This window comes from Xiphophorus maculatus, chromosome 22, assembly GCF_002775205.1.
Source record: "Xiphophorus maculatus strain JP 163 A chromosome 22, X_maculatus-5.0-male, whole genome shotgun sequence".
Lineage (NCBI taxonomy): Eukaryota > Metazoa > Chordata > Actinopteri > Cyprinodontiformes > Poeciliidae > Xiphophorus > Xiphophorus maculatus.
In genome coordinates, this window is record NC_036464.1 from 22,485,328 (window position 1) to 22,499,059 (window position 13,732).

The 13,732-nt window shown below is 38.1% G+C and overlaps 1 protein-coding gene across 8 annotated transcripts in view; it reads left to right on the forward strand.

The window, feature by feature from the left end:
- Positions 1–13,732, forward strand: part of map4k3 (mitogen-activated protein kinase kinase kinase kinase 3) — a 51,684-nt gene that overhangs the window by 14,735 nt on the left and 23,217 nt on the right. For 6 of the 8 annotated variants that reach the window (XM_023327628.1, XM_023327629.1, XM_023327633.1 and 3 more), the window contains exons 2-15: positions 1,292–1,349; positions 1,611–1,701; positions 1,835–1,899; positions 1,987–2,042; positions 3,918–3,965; positions 4,287–4,329; positions 4,449–4,521; positions 4,760–4,891; positions 5,812–5,874; positions 6,025–6,106; positions 7,268–7,384; positions 10,032–10,110; positions 10,206–10,264; positions 12,796–12,858. In XM_023327628.1, coding sequence (XP_023183396.1) covers positions 1,292–1,349; positions 1,611–1,701; positions 1,835–1,899; positions 1,987–2,042; positions 3,918–3,965; positions 4,287–4,329; positions 4,449–4,521; positions 4,760–4,891; positions 5,812–5,874; positions 6,025–6,106; positions 7,268–7,384; positions 10,032–10,110; positions 10,206–10,264; positions 12,796–12,858 — 1,029 coding nt within the window. The remainder of the gene's footprint in view (positions 1–1,291; positions 1,350–1,610; positions 1,702–1,834; positions 1,900–1,986; positions 2,043–3,917; positions 3,966–4,286; positions 4,330–4,448; positions 4,522–4,759; positions 4,892–5,811; positions 5,875–6,024; positions 6,107–7,267; positions 7,385–10,031; positions 10,111–10,205; positions 10,265–12,795; positions 12,859–13,732) is intronic. The other 2 variants (XM_023327630.1, XM_023327634.1) reach the window with 1 other exon arrangement.

Below are 13,732 nucleotides of genomic sequence, written 5' to 3' on the forward strand. Positions count from 1 at the left end.
CAAACATCCTGACAATATATATATCAGGAGGAGGAACTCCACCATTCAGGAAATAAATACAGAAAATGACAGCTGTAGTAAAATTGACCGTTTACAATGTGAAGCTTTACATCTTCCTTGGAAGTTGTGGCGCAGTCCGTGATGTATTACTTCCCAGCAAAATTACTCTTTAACTACTGTAATATAAGATGCGATAATATTTGTATTCAAAATATTTCTTCACTGCCTCCTGCCATCCTCGGTCATTAACAGTTTACATTAGGTCCAGAGGTGATGTTACACAGTGTGTATGAAAGAGCAATCGGGGTAAAACAGAGTGTTATTGTTGCAGTTATCTGGTCTGCAGGACCTGATAACTTGACAGGATGACAAACGTTATTATCACCGCCTCCGTCTAAGAGTAAATAATTTGGTTTCAATGGCTGTACTTAATTTGCACATCTGTGTAGAGACACTTCTAGTCTTCTCTAGTCTATGCTGCTTTTTTTTCTTTCAAGAAACAGCCATTATATGACCTATCTTACCTTAATATTTATTTAGTTTTTAATTTGTAGTTGTACTAATTTTTGGCATGTGTTTCAAATTCCGTGACCGATCCCTGAACCTTCGTCTGATGTTTTGGTGATTGTCTCACATGTGCGCCATTATGCTGTGCGAACTGTTTGGTAGGTAATTTGGGGGTCTTGTCACAGCTCAGCATCTGTGTGCTCTGATAACTAACTGAGGGTTGTGAAGTTATCATGAGTTATTGCTTTTTGAAGATAAGTAGAAAAGTATTATGTACTTTTTTTTTTCCACAGTACGTTCCCAGACGTTGCTGATTGATGTGTAGAAACAGCTGGACAATTTATTTTTCCTGCTGTGGGGGGGGGGGGTTAAGGTCTGAGACAGAGACACTATGTGCATTGCAGAGTTGATTTTAATTATTGGGATATGTTTTTTACATCGTGGATTGCAATAAATCCAAACTATATTGTGATATTATTTTTAAACTTATGTTGGTAGGTTTAAAAATCAGAAGATCAGATTTCTGAGTTTCCCTCCTGCTGGTCATCGTCAGGATTCAGTGCACTATCGAGTTTCAGTGACAATATATTTGAAACTGATTTCTATGACAATATACAGTATATGTCACTGATTAAACCTGAATATACCTCACGTTTGGTGTTTTGAAACAAAGGAATAGATGCCGTCCATTATCAGCTCTGTCTCTACCTTGACGTTCCACAGTCATTGCTGTGAAGTTTTCCCCCGATGCACGAATCAGCCTCTCCTCTTTTCATTCTTTTAGGCTCGTAACGTAAACACAGGGGAGCTGGCTGCTATCAAAGTCATCAAACTGGAACCGGGTGAGTTGCCTCATGTTTGCCTTGGTTTATTCCCTTTTTTGTCCCTATATTGGAGGCTCTGTTTCTTTATCAACTTCTCATTCCGAGAAGAGCGATCCTCAGTTCTTTCTTTTTTTTTCCCATATTCTTTTCTTTGATGTTCCCCACTTTCCCTTCTCTGTTTTTATATCTATCTCCTCTTTCATTAAACAGTTTTGTTAGTAGCAGTAGTGTTACCATGGCAGTTAATTATCGCTGCAATGATGCTTGCGTTGACTGCAGGGGAGGACTTTGCTGTCGTCCAGCAGGAGATCTTAATGATGAAGGATTGTAAACACTCTAACATCGTTGCCTATTTTGGCAGCTATCTCCGGTAAGAGTGTGAATGTGTAGTAGTTGGTGATAGCTGTTGATAAGCTACATGTTTTGGTTATAATCTGATTGTTAGACATCTAGAGTGAGCTACCAAATTTAATGCTGTTTTTTTTTTGCTTTTGTTTGTTTAGAAGGGATAAATTATGGATCAGCATGGAGTATTGTGGAGGTGGTTCTCTGCAGGATATATATCATGGTAAGATCTATATCCATGTCTTTAGCATTATTTTTTGTATGTTTGTCATTTTTTTCTGCAACTGCTTTTTCTTTTCTTTCTTCTCAGTAACCGGGCCTCTGTCAGAGTCGCAGATAGCCTACATGTCGCGGGAAACCCTGCAGGTGATGTTTACACTCGACACATTATAGGCATACAGCATCGCTGTCGACTGCTCTGCTTCAGACAGAATGCCTGCCCTCATCCTCTTTGTTTAAGAGGACTTCCAGCTTATTGGAGGAACACTGCATATTCATTTCCTTTTGTCTATGACCGTGTTTCCATCCAATTATTGTATGAATTGTAAGTGAACTTTCAAAATGTTGGAAATAAGAATAATGCGAATTAGGCGGGTTTCTGTTTGCTGGTTTGGAGCGTAATTTCGTCAGATGTTGACACTGCATATGACTGTAATAAACTAGACGCAGAGGTTGCAAACAAACTAGCGTTGAGAGTTCTCCAGACCAGAAGTTTGAGGGTTTTTCTGGCGAGGCACACTGACACACCAGTGGGTGGGGAAGTTCGCTACATCAAAACTTGTTGGGCACATGTGTTCCATCTTCACTTTTTTTTTTTTCCTTTTTTTTCTCCGAAGAGTTTTTGCGGCGCTAGTGGCTCGTATTTTTTCAACAGTACTCAGACGGTGAGGAGAGGGGGGAAGACATGCGGCAAAGGTCGTCGGGACCGGGAGTCGAACCCGCGACGTCAGCATCGAGGACTAAGGCCTCCAAACGTGGGGCGTGCTAACCCCCTGCGCCACCACAGCACGCCCCTTCCATCTCCACTTTTGCACATTAACTGTTTTCTGCAAAAGCTTATAGTCACATCAAATGAATGTTAAAACTTTTTTTTTTTGTGAAATTGAGGATGTTTATTTTTTTTTCCAAATTTTTCCATTTCCAATCAATCTTTACTAATGTGATATTTCAAAACAAAAAAAAAACATAGATGGAAACATGATTTAAGATTATAACAATGCAGTCATTTTCACAAATTGTACATAATAGTATTAACCGCACAAATCAAAGTAAGTTTGCATTGAAAAGTGATATATTTAAAAATAACTTAAGAATTAAAGGAATTTTGCAAATTAAAATTCAGATATAATCAGAATTGGTACAAAATAAAACCCTATAAACCTGAGGGGTTTTCTCCCTTTTTCTTCCTTATATTCTATCAGAACCAACAGATCACCCATAGCAACAGTTTCTGTTTTGTGGACATTGATGAGTTCAAGTAATGTTGATACTTAAACTGTGCATTATGGACCAAACGTGTGAATGACCAAAGCAAGCGTTAAGGTTTTAGGCAATGGTTTTTAAACTGTTTGCCACGTGGGTCAAAAAGTAGAACGTTTTGTGTTTTTTGTTTATTTTACCAAATTAGCTCATTAAGAATGTTTTAATCTACTCAACAATAAGCTAAATAGTGTTTCATTTTTTGTAGAAAAAAATAAGTAAATCATTGTACTACCAAAGCATTAAAAAAAATGTCTAGCATGTTTGCCTTATGAAAAATTCGCTTAAAAATGTCAACATTTGAGGGCATGGAAGGCGTTGATTTTTAATAAAGTTTAACCTAACCTAACCTAACATGGCTGCTTTTGAACAAAGTCGCTATATTTGAGGTCCTGTTTCTATGAAAATAAACAGAAAGCAAAGAGCATGTGATAAAAGAGTAATGCTTTGTGTTATACATTACATTTTCCATTTTAGGATTTTCTTTGGACGGTGAAACTTTTGAAAAAGCGTCGTTCTGCATCGACCAGCTGCGCTCATAGCGCACAGACCGTCTTTTGGACACCACTGGCTTTTTTATTTTTTAGAATAAAACTCGTAATCTTTTTTAAAAACAGAAAGTATAAGATGTTGATGTTAAGAAACCTTAGAAAGATACATCAAATTTTGTTATTTTAAAACTGAAATGAATCAACTCTCTTATTTCTATCATCTTATTTTGGTCTCAGTTTGACATCAGTAACCTCGTCATTCCTTTCACAGGGTTTATACTACCTACACAGTAAAGGCAAAATGCACAGAGATATTAAGGTGAGCCTGAACTAAAGTCTGCTCCATGTTCTCTTTACCAAAATCTAATTACATACTCCCTTTTTAGTTTGCCTGTTTTAATCTTTAAAATGTTGTGTGAATTATTTTTTAATAGAGCTTTATAGATGTCAATGAAACATTTAATGGCTAATTTCATCTCAGGCTAAGATAAAGTCCATTTTATTATTATTATTATTATTGTATAATTTATAAAAAAAACATCATAGTTAATTAGGTACATTTTTATGTATTATAAGTATTTTTTTGTGGAGATGAGCAGAAAGTTTTTTGCTACTTTGTGGTATCTTTGGGCTTTTATAGGGAGCCAACATCCTCTTGACAGACAACGGCTACGTTAAACTTGGTGAGATCTGATTCTTATCTTCTGTTTTTAAAGATCGAGTCAGATCAACTTCATTTGCCGACATGGGTTTTCTTTGGCTTGTTTTCCTTATGCTCTTTCTTTCTTTTTTCTTTCCTTAGCTGATTTTGGCGTGTCGGCCCAGATCACAGCCACTCTCGCCAAGAGAAAGTCATTCATTGGAACACCTTACTGGTGAGTTTTAAATGCGGGTATCAGTGCAGGTAGAGTGAAGTTAGACAGTAAAGCAGACTCCAACATAGCCTGCTGCTATGTTGGAGTCATGACTTAATCACATTTTCACTGAAGAGTTAAACAAGGGATTTAGGGAGAAATATGCAAATTTTTGATTATAAGAACAAAAAGGGAATTATATTTAGCTTCTACGTCTGTATCCTTTCATCTTCCACCATGGGTTTCTCTCTTAATCTAGGATGGCTCCGGAGGTGGCAGCAGTGGAGAGGAAGGGGGGCTACAATCAGCTGTGTGACATCTGGGCAGTGGGCATTACTGCAATTGAGCTGGCAGAACTACAGCCGCCCATGTTTGACCTGCACCCGATGAGGTAGGGGTGTGTGTGTGTTTACTGTTTGTTGACACACTGCTGTAGTGATGGCTGTGTGTTCTTGTTCTGTGTGAAACAATATTAGAACATACTGAACTAAAAAAACAGAGCCTTAGTTGTTTGGATGATTAGAATATTATGTCCTGTTTAGATTGTTCTTGAAGGGTGATTTCACACCATGACTCAGTGTGACGAGGGACCAAAATTGTAATATTTGTTAGATTTTCAGCTGCTGCACTCTGTCAAACGATTCCAACTTAATTGGAAAACTTGTTCTCCTCTTCCTCCTTGCCTGTGAGGGCGCTACACCAAAATCTACTGAAAGAAGCAAAATGAAAGCCTTCAAAGAAGACATGAGTGCAACTTCCTCCTTTGCAAAATGTAAACAAAGATGGAGTAGCGTCAGATTTTAGTGGCTGTCTTTGGTAAAAGAGCACAAGTCATTTGTCCCTCTAACAATAGACTCTCACGTTAGTTTTGATTATGTGGATACTGGTATTCACCCAGTATCCACTGCGACTTGGTCCACTTTCTACTTTTGAAGTGGTCTCTGGTCTGCTTGGCGTTCACATACGCATTCGAATCGCAGCAGAGTTCACGTCAACCGAACTGAGCCTGAAGTTTGCTTTTTTTGGCCCGCATCAGAGTTCGGCTGCTCATTCACGCCTCCGCAAAGCAACATGACCAAAACTAGGGTTTGATTATAGCGGCTCATGAATGGACCCTCACTCTTCTTTTCAACTTAAAACACTGATCAAAACTTAAGATCTGGTCAAGATTGGAATATTGCTTTATATCTGTTTTAAGAAAGTGTTTTTTCCTTTTTTCTATGATTTAAAAAATTTTTTTTGGTACAATTCAAGACAACTACTGTGCATAATTCCACCACTATCGTTTGTTTCCCTCTTCGTCTCATCCAGGGCTCTGTTCTTGATGACCAAGAGTAACTTCCAGCCTCCGAAGTTGAAAGACAAACTCAAGTGGTGAGAGTCACTGACTTCTTTATCATCTTCATGTTTATCAAAGGAGCTGTTGGCGTTTTCATCAGAGCCATGGCATGAGCTATTTGAGGGTCAAAAGTTTAACTCTTTGTTCTGTTTTCGTTTGTCTTCTTCTCTGGTCTTGACAAACAGGACGAATAACTTCCATCATTTTGTGAAATTAGCTCTTACCAAGAACCCAAAGAAGAGGCCTACGGCAGAGAAACTGCTGCAGGTGAGAAATGAAACAAGATAGTTTTACTTCTTTAAAGAAAATAACCTGGAATGCTATTTGTAAGACTTTATATAAGTTGCATTTATAGGAGAATCCTCGTCCTGTCTAAATGTCATGAAATCAAGTTTTGATGTATTTTAGGTTAAAATTTCTACACTGAAATATATCCGATATATCACGATAACTGCAAAAACATCACTGCATTTACTGGTTGCTTTATGAACCTATTAAATTACTGTTATACTATTCTTTATGTATGTTATAATCTTAGAAATTCCCCTGGGAAATGCTTAAAGTGCTTGAATTTGATTCTGTGAAAGGCTTAAGAACGTTTTGGGCTGTTTTCACACCTGATAGTCCTGTTAACTCGGTTCAATTGGGAACCAAAATTACAACATTCATTGCATTTTCAGGTGGTGCGGTTCACTTTCACGCTGCACTGTGTCAAACGATCCAAAACCGTTTTTAAACCTGTTCACCCTCTCATTAGCCTGAGGGGGCGCTGCACCAAGAACCACTGAAGGAAACGACAGGAAAACCAGACATTAGTGCAACTTCCTTCTTCGCAAAATGTAAACAAAACTGGAGTGGTGCCAGACTTTAGAGGTTATAGGATTTAGGTTGACCACTAATTATTTCTCCCACTAGTGGTAAACACACATATTTGTTTTGGTTGTATTTACCCAGAACTCCCTGCACCCGTAAGACGCATTCACATCAGCGCTGTTAAGTTTAGAGGCGTTTCTGTCGTTTCCTTCAGCAGTGCAGCACCACCACAGGTGGGGAGGTGGAATAGGTTTTTCAAAGGGTTTAGATCAGTGGTGCATCCTGGAGGGCCGGCATCCTGCATATTTTAGTTCTCTCCCTGGTTTAACACACTTGGATCAAATAATGGCTCATTAGAAGGTCTAAGAAGAACATTGACATGCTGAAAAGGTTATTACCAGCAGGGAGAGAACTAAAACATGCAGGATGCCGTCCCTCGAGGACCGACTTTGGACACCCCTGGTTTAGATTGTTTGATACATTGCAGAGTGAAAGCCAACCACAGCTGAAAATGCAAGAAATGTTGCAGCCCCCCCCCCTAATTGAACTGAATCTATTGAACTATTAGGTGTGCAAACACCCTCAACTGACCTCCGTCTCCTGTATCTCCTCCAGCACCCGTTCGTCTCCCAGCCTCTCAGCAGGACGCTTGCGATCGAGCTGCTGGACAAGTCCAACAACCCCGACCACAGCACGTACAACGACTTCGATGACGACGAGCCTGAGCCCGAGGTAACCTTTCACCTTCTGGGATTCCGTCTGTTTGAAAACTAAAGTGCTGCCAAGTATAAGAAGCAGATCAGTAAGGAAGTGATTGTGATTTGCTGGATTTTGCTTCTTTCCTCCCTTTCTTAAAATATGTCCTCATGTCTCCTCAGCTGGCTATTCACTGATCCCCAGCTGTCATATCCTCTTTCCTCATGCTCTTCTTTTATTTTCGTCCTCGTTTATGTGACTCATTCTTTGCTTTTTCTCCTTCTCCCCTGTTTCTCTATTCTTTTGCATTTTGGCACTCTTCTCTTTCCTCTGTCTTTTACCTCACTTTTCCTCTCTCCTCCATTTTTCTCCTGTTTTCCCCATCCCCGCCTCCTTCCTCTCACTTAGTTTAAGTACAGAGGTCATTTCCTCCCCATAAGCCCTGGTGCTCGACGCGCACCCCGCTTTGCGGCCCGTAGGAAGGTACTCGTGTCGGCTGCAGTGATGTCTTTCTAACACAAGTTCTTTGAAAATGCTTCTGAATTAGAACTACAGCAGTGACTGAACACAGTTGAGAATTTCCATTCTTTCCTCTGAATCCTGGTGTTGTCATGGAGTTCGGCTCTGGCATGTGACGCATTCATGGATTACCCATGCAGCTGCATAATTACTCTAAGCATTCATGGGGGGTTTTTTGTGCTGATTTGAGTGTCAGCTGATTGTTAACTACCTTTTCTGGTCAGTATGTTAGTCCTTTTAATATTTTATTAACTTATGGTTTGATTTGATGAATTTCTTAAAGCCATACATGATTCTGGGGTCAAAATGTTTTAGTTTTTCTGGAAAGAAATTGCCACAACCTCTCTGTTATTATCGACTAACCATGGCCACATCAGTGAGATTTTTCTGGCAGCTCTTTTAGGGATCTTATATGTGTAACATCTCTAAGGAAACACCTGTAACTCATCCCAGGTCTGTGAGAACAGCGGCTGAGATGAAGATGTGGTTGATGAAGACAGCTTCCATAGCTTCACATGTTCTAGTTCTCTAAACTGATTTCTTATAGACATAATTAGAGGAAATTTGAATTTAGAATAAGACACTTGTCTTATATGTACAACGCCAACCTTTGACAGAAATCAATGCAAAATACAAGAAAAAGCATTTGCAAGGTTTTATCCCTATAGCCAAAGCTCTCAAATCGTTTTTCTCATTTTGTTGTGACGATCGCACAGCTCAGTGTATTTTATTGGGTTTTTATGAGACAATCTAAAGATACGTAAACTGTGCTATTGTGAAGTGGAAGGAAAAAAATAATTTAAAAAACATCTTTTAAGATGTAAAGATCACTAGCGTGTCCCTTGAATTTGTATCCAACCTCTATCTGACTGTATTTTGTAGAAATTGTTTATTTTGCTACACATCTCTACCAGCTTTGCACATTGTGTGTGAATCTCAATTTTCAAATCTTGCCAGAGATTCTCAGTTGGGTTGAGGTCTGGACTTTGACTTGGCCGTCCTAACACATGATTATGCTTTGATTTAAGCCAGTCAGGTGTAGCGTTTGCTGCAATGGATGTTTAGCGTTTCCCTGTACTTGTTGGAAAAAAAGTATCTCCAAAGCATGTTGCGGCCATCACCATATTTTACTGTGGGGCTGGTGTACTCAGTGTCAGGTGAACACAACAGTATTCAACAAGAACAGGACAACATTTTAATTTGTATTGAGATTGTAGTACACATCTTAATTCTATGTATAAGTTCGGTGATTTTTGGTTGCACTTGATTTTATTTGCGTTTTAGAGTATAGGGGGGGCAAATACAAATTATATCCATATTTCCATATGTATTACCATAAAAAAAATATTTATTTTTCTTTCCACTTAGCAATTATACACCATTTTCTTTTGCTTTATCATAAAATCCCATTAAAAAACTATGAGAGACTATGGTTGTAATTTGACAAAGTATGAAAAATGTAAAGAAATTTGTGTGATAAAGTTTATGGATCTCCACGTTCACCTGCATTTTAAAGGATGCAGGTAAAAATTATATTTTAGGTTAGGAAGCCATCTTCATCTCACATTTGCTGTCGAAGTTTCTAACCACTTAAGGGACTGTTATGAGAATGGATTTAATATTGACGAATCTACTTGATGACTATAATTATTTTCATTTTTGGATTGAGATCTCCAGTTCTTGATCAGGCATGGCATGAGTTTGTAGTGTGTTGAGCTTTTCTGTGAAAAAATATCTATACTTCCTGAGATTAAACACTCAAGATAGGATGTCAAATTAAATAAAATTTGTTTTCATTTCAATTCTTGGAGGTTGGGAGGGGAAATAAGCCTTAAGATTATTGATATTCTTGTCTGTGGAATTGTAAAAACAAACAAAAAAAAAACCTTACATTTCTTGGGCCTTTAAGACTAAACTATACTAAAGGTTTTGATGCTGCCAGTGCAGAAAGATTTGTTTTTCAGTGACTCAGTTGCTACGTTTTTGGTCTCCGGCCAAAAGCAGTGGCTAGTTGTTTTTGCAGTGTCTTTGAATCCTGCGGCATGGGAAATGGCAGGATTAAAAAAAACTGCTGTTTTTTCTTTAAAAACAGCAGAAGTCTTAAGTGCAAAGTAAACTTGTACGTCATATCTAACATTTGACCTGCTCTGCTCTTTCCTTTTAGTCTCCGGTCTCGGTTCCTCATCGGATCCGCTCCACCAGCAGGAGCACGAGGGAAGGAAAGACCCTGTCCGAGATAAACTGTAAGTCAGAGCGCACTGTCTTAATTTTTTTTCTCTCATTTCATGTCCATCTGCCAAAGTCATATTCCCCGTCTTTCTCCATTGCACCTTCACAGTCGGACAAGTGAAGTTTGATCCTCTTCTGAGAAAGGAGACAGAACCTCATCACGAGCCGGTGAGTAATGAGGCGTGGCTTTACATTTGTCTGCATGTGAACAAGACTGTGTGGTTTGAATTGCACCTGCATTGTTGTTTCCAACCTCGTAATACGAAGCACTCGTTTCTGTCACTCCACAGGGAACCACATATGACCTGTTATTTCTTATAAAATACATTGTTGACAATAGTCTCTGATCTTTCCCGCTTGAAATTCCTTTGATTTGGTTCATGTAAGGTCAGTTGGTTCTTTAGGAAGATTAGTAAGCAGGGTTGGTTGACAAGCAAGTAAGGTAAATGAGATCAGCAAGTAAACAATATCAGTTGGTAAGTTAGTTTAGGAAAAGCAGATAATAGTAAAGGTAGTTGGTAATATTTGAAAGTGTGCATAGTTAGTTAGGTTAGTAAGCAATTACAGTGAATGTGAATGCAAAGTTAGTGGGCTAAGTAGTGTATGCATATAAAGTGAGTAAGTAATGTAAGGTTTATAGAGTTAGTTAGTAGGTATGTAGCTAAAACAAGTTGATAAAGCTCATAAGCAAATGAGTAAATTATGAAATATATGTATAATTGAATTGAACAGATTTTTTTTTTTTTGCCTTGAGACGACATTTGTTGTGATTTAGCTCTACATAAACAAACTGAATAAGGTGAAGTTTGATAAGTAAGTTTAGTTCATGAGCAAATATGGTTAGTAGATAAGCTTAGGTGGTAAGTAAGATTAATCACTAAAGTTTTCAAGTAAATTGGTAAGTGTTACTTGTCAACCCTACTTCGTTGGCAAGTAAGGTTGAATGTCAGTAAGCTTAGTAATTAAGTACAGTTGGAAGGTAAGCAAGTTAGCTTAGTAAGTAAATATGATTACTCAGTCAATGTACTTAATGTGTAAGCAAGGTTAGTGAGTTGCCTGGGTGAAAAGTGTTTTGGACATTAGGAGTTAGTTTTAACCACCCAAAGTTTACTCATGTTAGTTTGGAGTCAATGTGATTTTCTTCATCCAAGGGATTTTGAAACAGTAACACATAGAAGCTAATAGTCTGAGTTTATTGCTTCGTTGTATTTTCTGGGAAGCCCACAATTCTGATTTAGATTTAACATCACACCTAAAGACTGTTTCATTTCTAAGACGGAAAAAAAGGACATGGCCCATTGCTAGCCTTAAATGTGACTGTTTACAACTTTAATTGCTGCTTTGAAGCATTGAAGCTAAAAAAAGACTCTACAAAGTCTGTCCTGTAGTCAGATTAAATGGTGCATTTCTCTGGCGCTAAAACACATTTCTGCATTAAACCACACATTTGGGTTTGACAGTTTTGAGGAGGAACATGAAACACACCATAATACCTTCTGTCTCTATCTACTGTTTTTAGACTACCTGAAATGGTTGGTGCTTTTGAATTTTGCTTTTGGAAAACAAATGGGATGGGGCAGCTTTCAGACACAAGACACTTTACTTCCACATTTTCACCTTTCATATCTACCTTTCCCTCTGTCGTCTCTGTTCTAATTGGCTGAAATAAAATCCAACTACAATTAAGTCAAATCCCTGCCTTTCTCTTTCCTCTGTGCAGCTTCACCCATACATTTTATTTAAATAATAACACATTGTCCCTAGCGCCACATTCACTCAAATTTATTCATTTTCTTTTCAGTTTCAAATCTACTTTTGAAACTTGTAACATATTTTGTTTTCCGCTTTTTCTTCTTCATCACAAACTTTCACCTTTCTGACCTCCATTCACTCAGCCGACTTGTTTCACAATAGAGTCGATGAGCCATTACCTCATTATTCTAACAATTGATAGCTTCTCTTTACAGACCAATTTGACAGCACAATGAAACACTGAAGCAATTTTTGCATAGCACCAGTTCATAATGACCGCCATTTACAGTAAATGCTCCATGTAAAACAAACATACTCCATTCATATCTAACTACAGAGAATCCAATTGGTTCACTAGTCGGTTCATTCAAATACTGCACAGTACATCCAATCAGATTAAGATCCAGATACATTCATCCAGTTCAGTCCCATTTTAACACAATATAGCCAAACATCAGAGTCAGTGCAGACTTTATGTTACATCAGATAGAATCATGACCCATTCCGGCCTTTTTGTTTGTTTTTTGTTGTTGTTGTTGAGCTCTTAGCAACTTTAATAACGAAAAGGCATAAGATTCATTTATAGCTGATTAGAGATAGTTGATTTTTATCCTTTTTGATTTATAAATGGATGTGTTTACAGTCTATTTTAAAAAAAACATATGAAATTGTGTTCCTTAATTGAATGTCATTGATTCTTTCCTTTTGGGTTTTCTGGTTATTAAATAACATCCTCCTCTATTTGTTTTTTTCCCTTCTCCTCTGTTGACTTTAATCACCCCACCTGTTCCTCCTCTGTCCTTTTTAGCTCTGGTTTTTAGACTTACGTAATCTTTTCACTCATTCATCCTCCTTCTCACCTATGTGCCTCGTTTCCTCTCTGTTATCTATATAAGTCCAGGTTAATGTATTAACTGAGGTCTCTCTCGCTCTGTCTTGCTGACCAGTGTGATTCTGAGCCCTATCTGGACTGTGTTGAGGAGCTCTACTATACCGCGAGATCTAATCTGGTAGTACTCCCTCTGTCTCTCCCATTATTCGTCATCCGTCTATCTACATACTAGCTGGCTTTTTTTTTCCCCTCATAGTTTACACCTCTTATCTCCACTTCCACCTCTTTCGTACGTTCCCTCATGTTCTTCGTAATCTCTTATGAAAAGAAAAGGTCTTTGTCCTTATGTTTCCAAGTTTTGCTCTCTGAGCCACTGTTGTCTCTCTTTTTGTTCACTTTTAGCTGCACAATGTTTCAAATATATTTACAGTGCCTTGCAAAACTAGTCTCTCCTGTTGAACGTTTTCACATCTTCATTCATGTTGCAGCCAAAAACTTCAATGGGGCTTTTTTTTTTTTCTGATAAACGACTCGAAGGTACACAAAATTATGGAGTGGAAGAAAACTAATGCAGTATTTTCAGACTTCTGCAAATAGCGACTTTCTCAAATGGATTTTGTCTGGGCATGCCCAGTTGTGTGCTCCAACCACAGTTTTTTTATGATGTGGTTTTGCTGTTCAATTTGGGGGTAATTTGATCATGAATGTGGCTTGTAACAAACTAAACAAGTTTCTCAGGCTGTCTTTTGACAAAGGCTGTCATCTTGCCACTCTCTCATAAAAGCCAAACCTCTTAGCTGCGTCTTTGGAGAGCCTTGTTTTCATAGGTTTAGAATAGAGATGCATCGATATGAAAAAAACAATTGCCGATATTTACCAATATTATATCTCACTATTTTTTTGACTTCACCTCTGCTACAGGTAAACTCCCCACAAATCCTGTGCCATACTTGGTCATGTGACATGATAAAAATGACTAATATCGGCCGATGCGATGTTATTGTCGGTATATTGTGCATAGTTTAGAGATATTCCTCACTCCTTCTGTATTC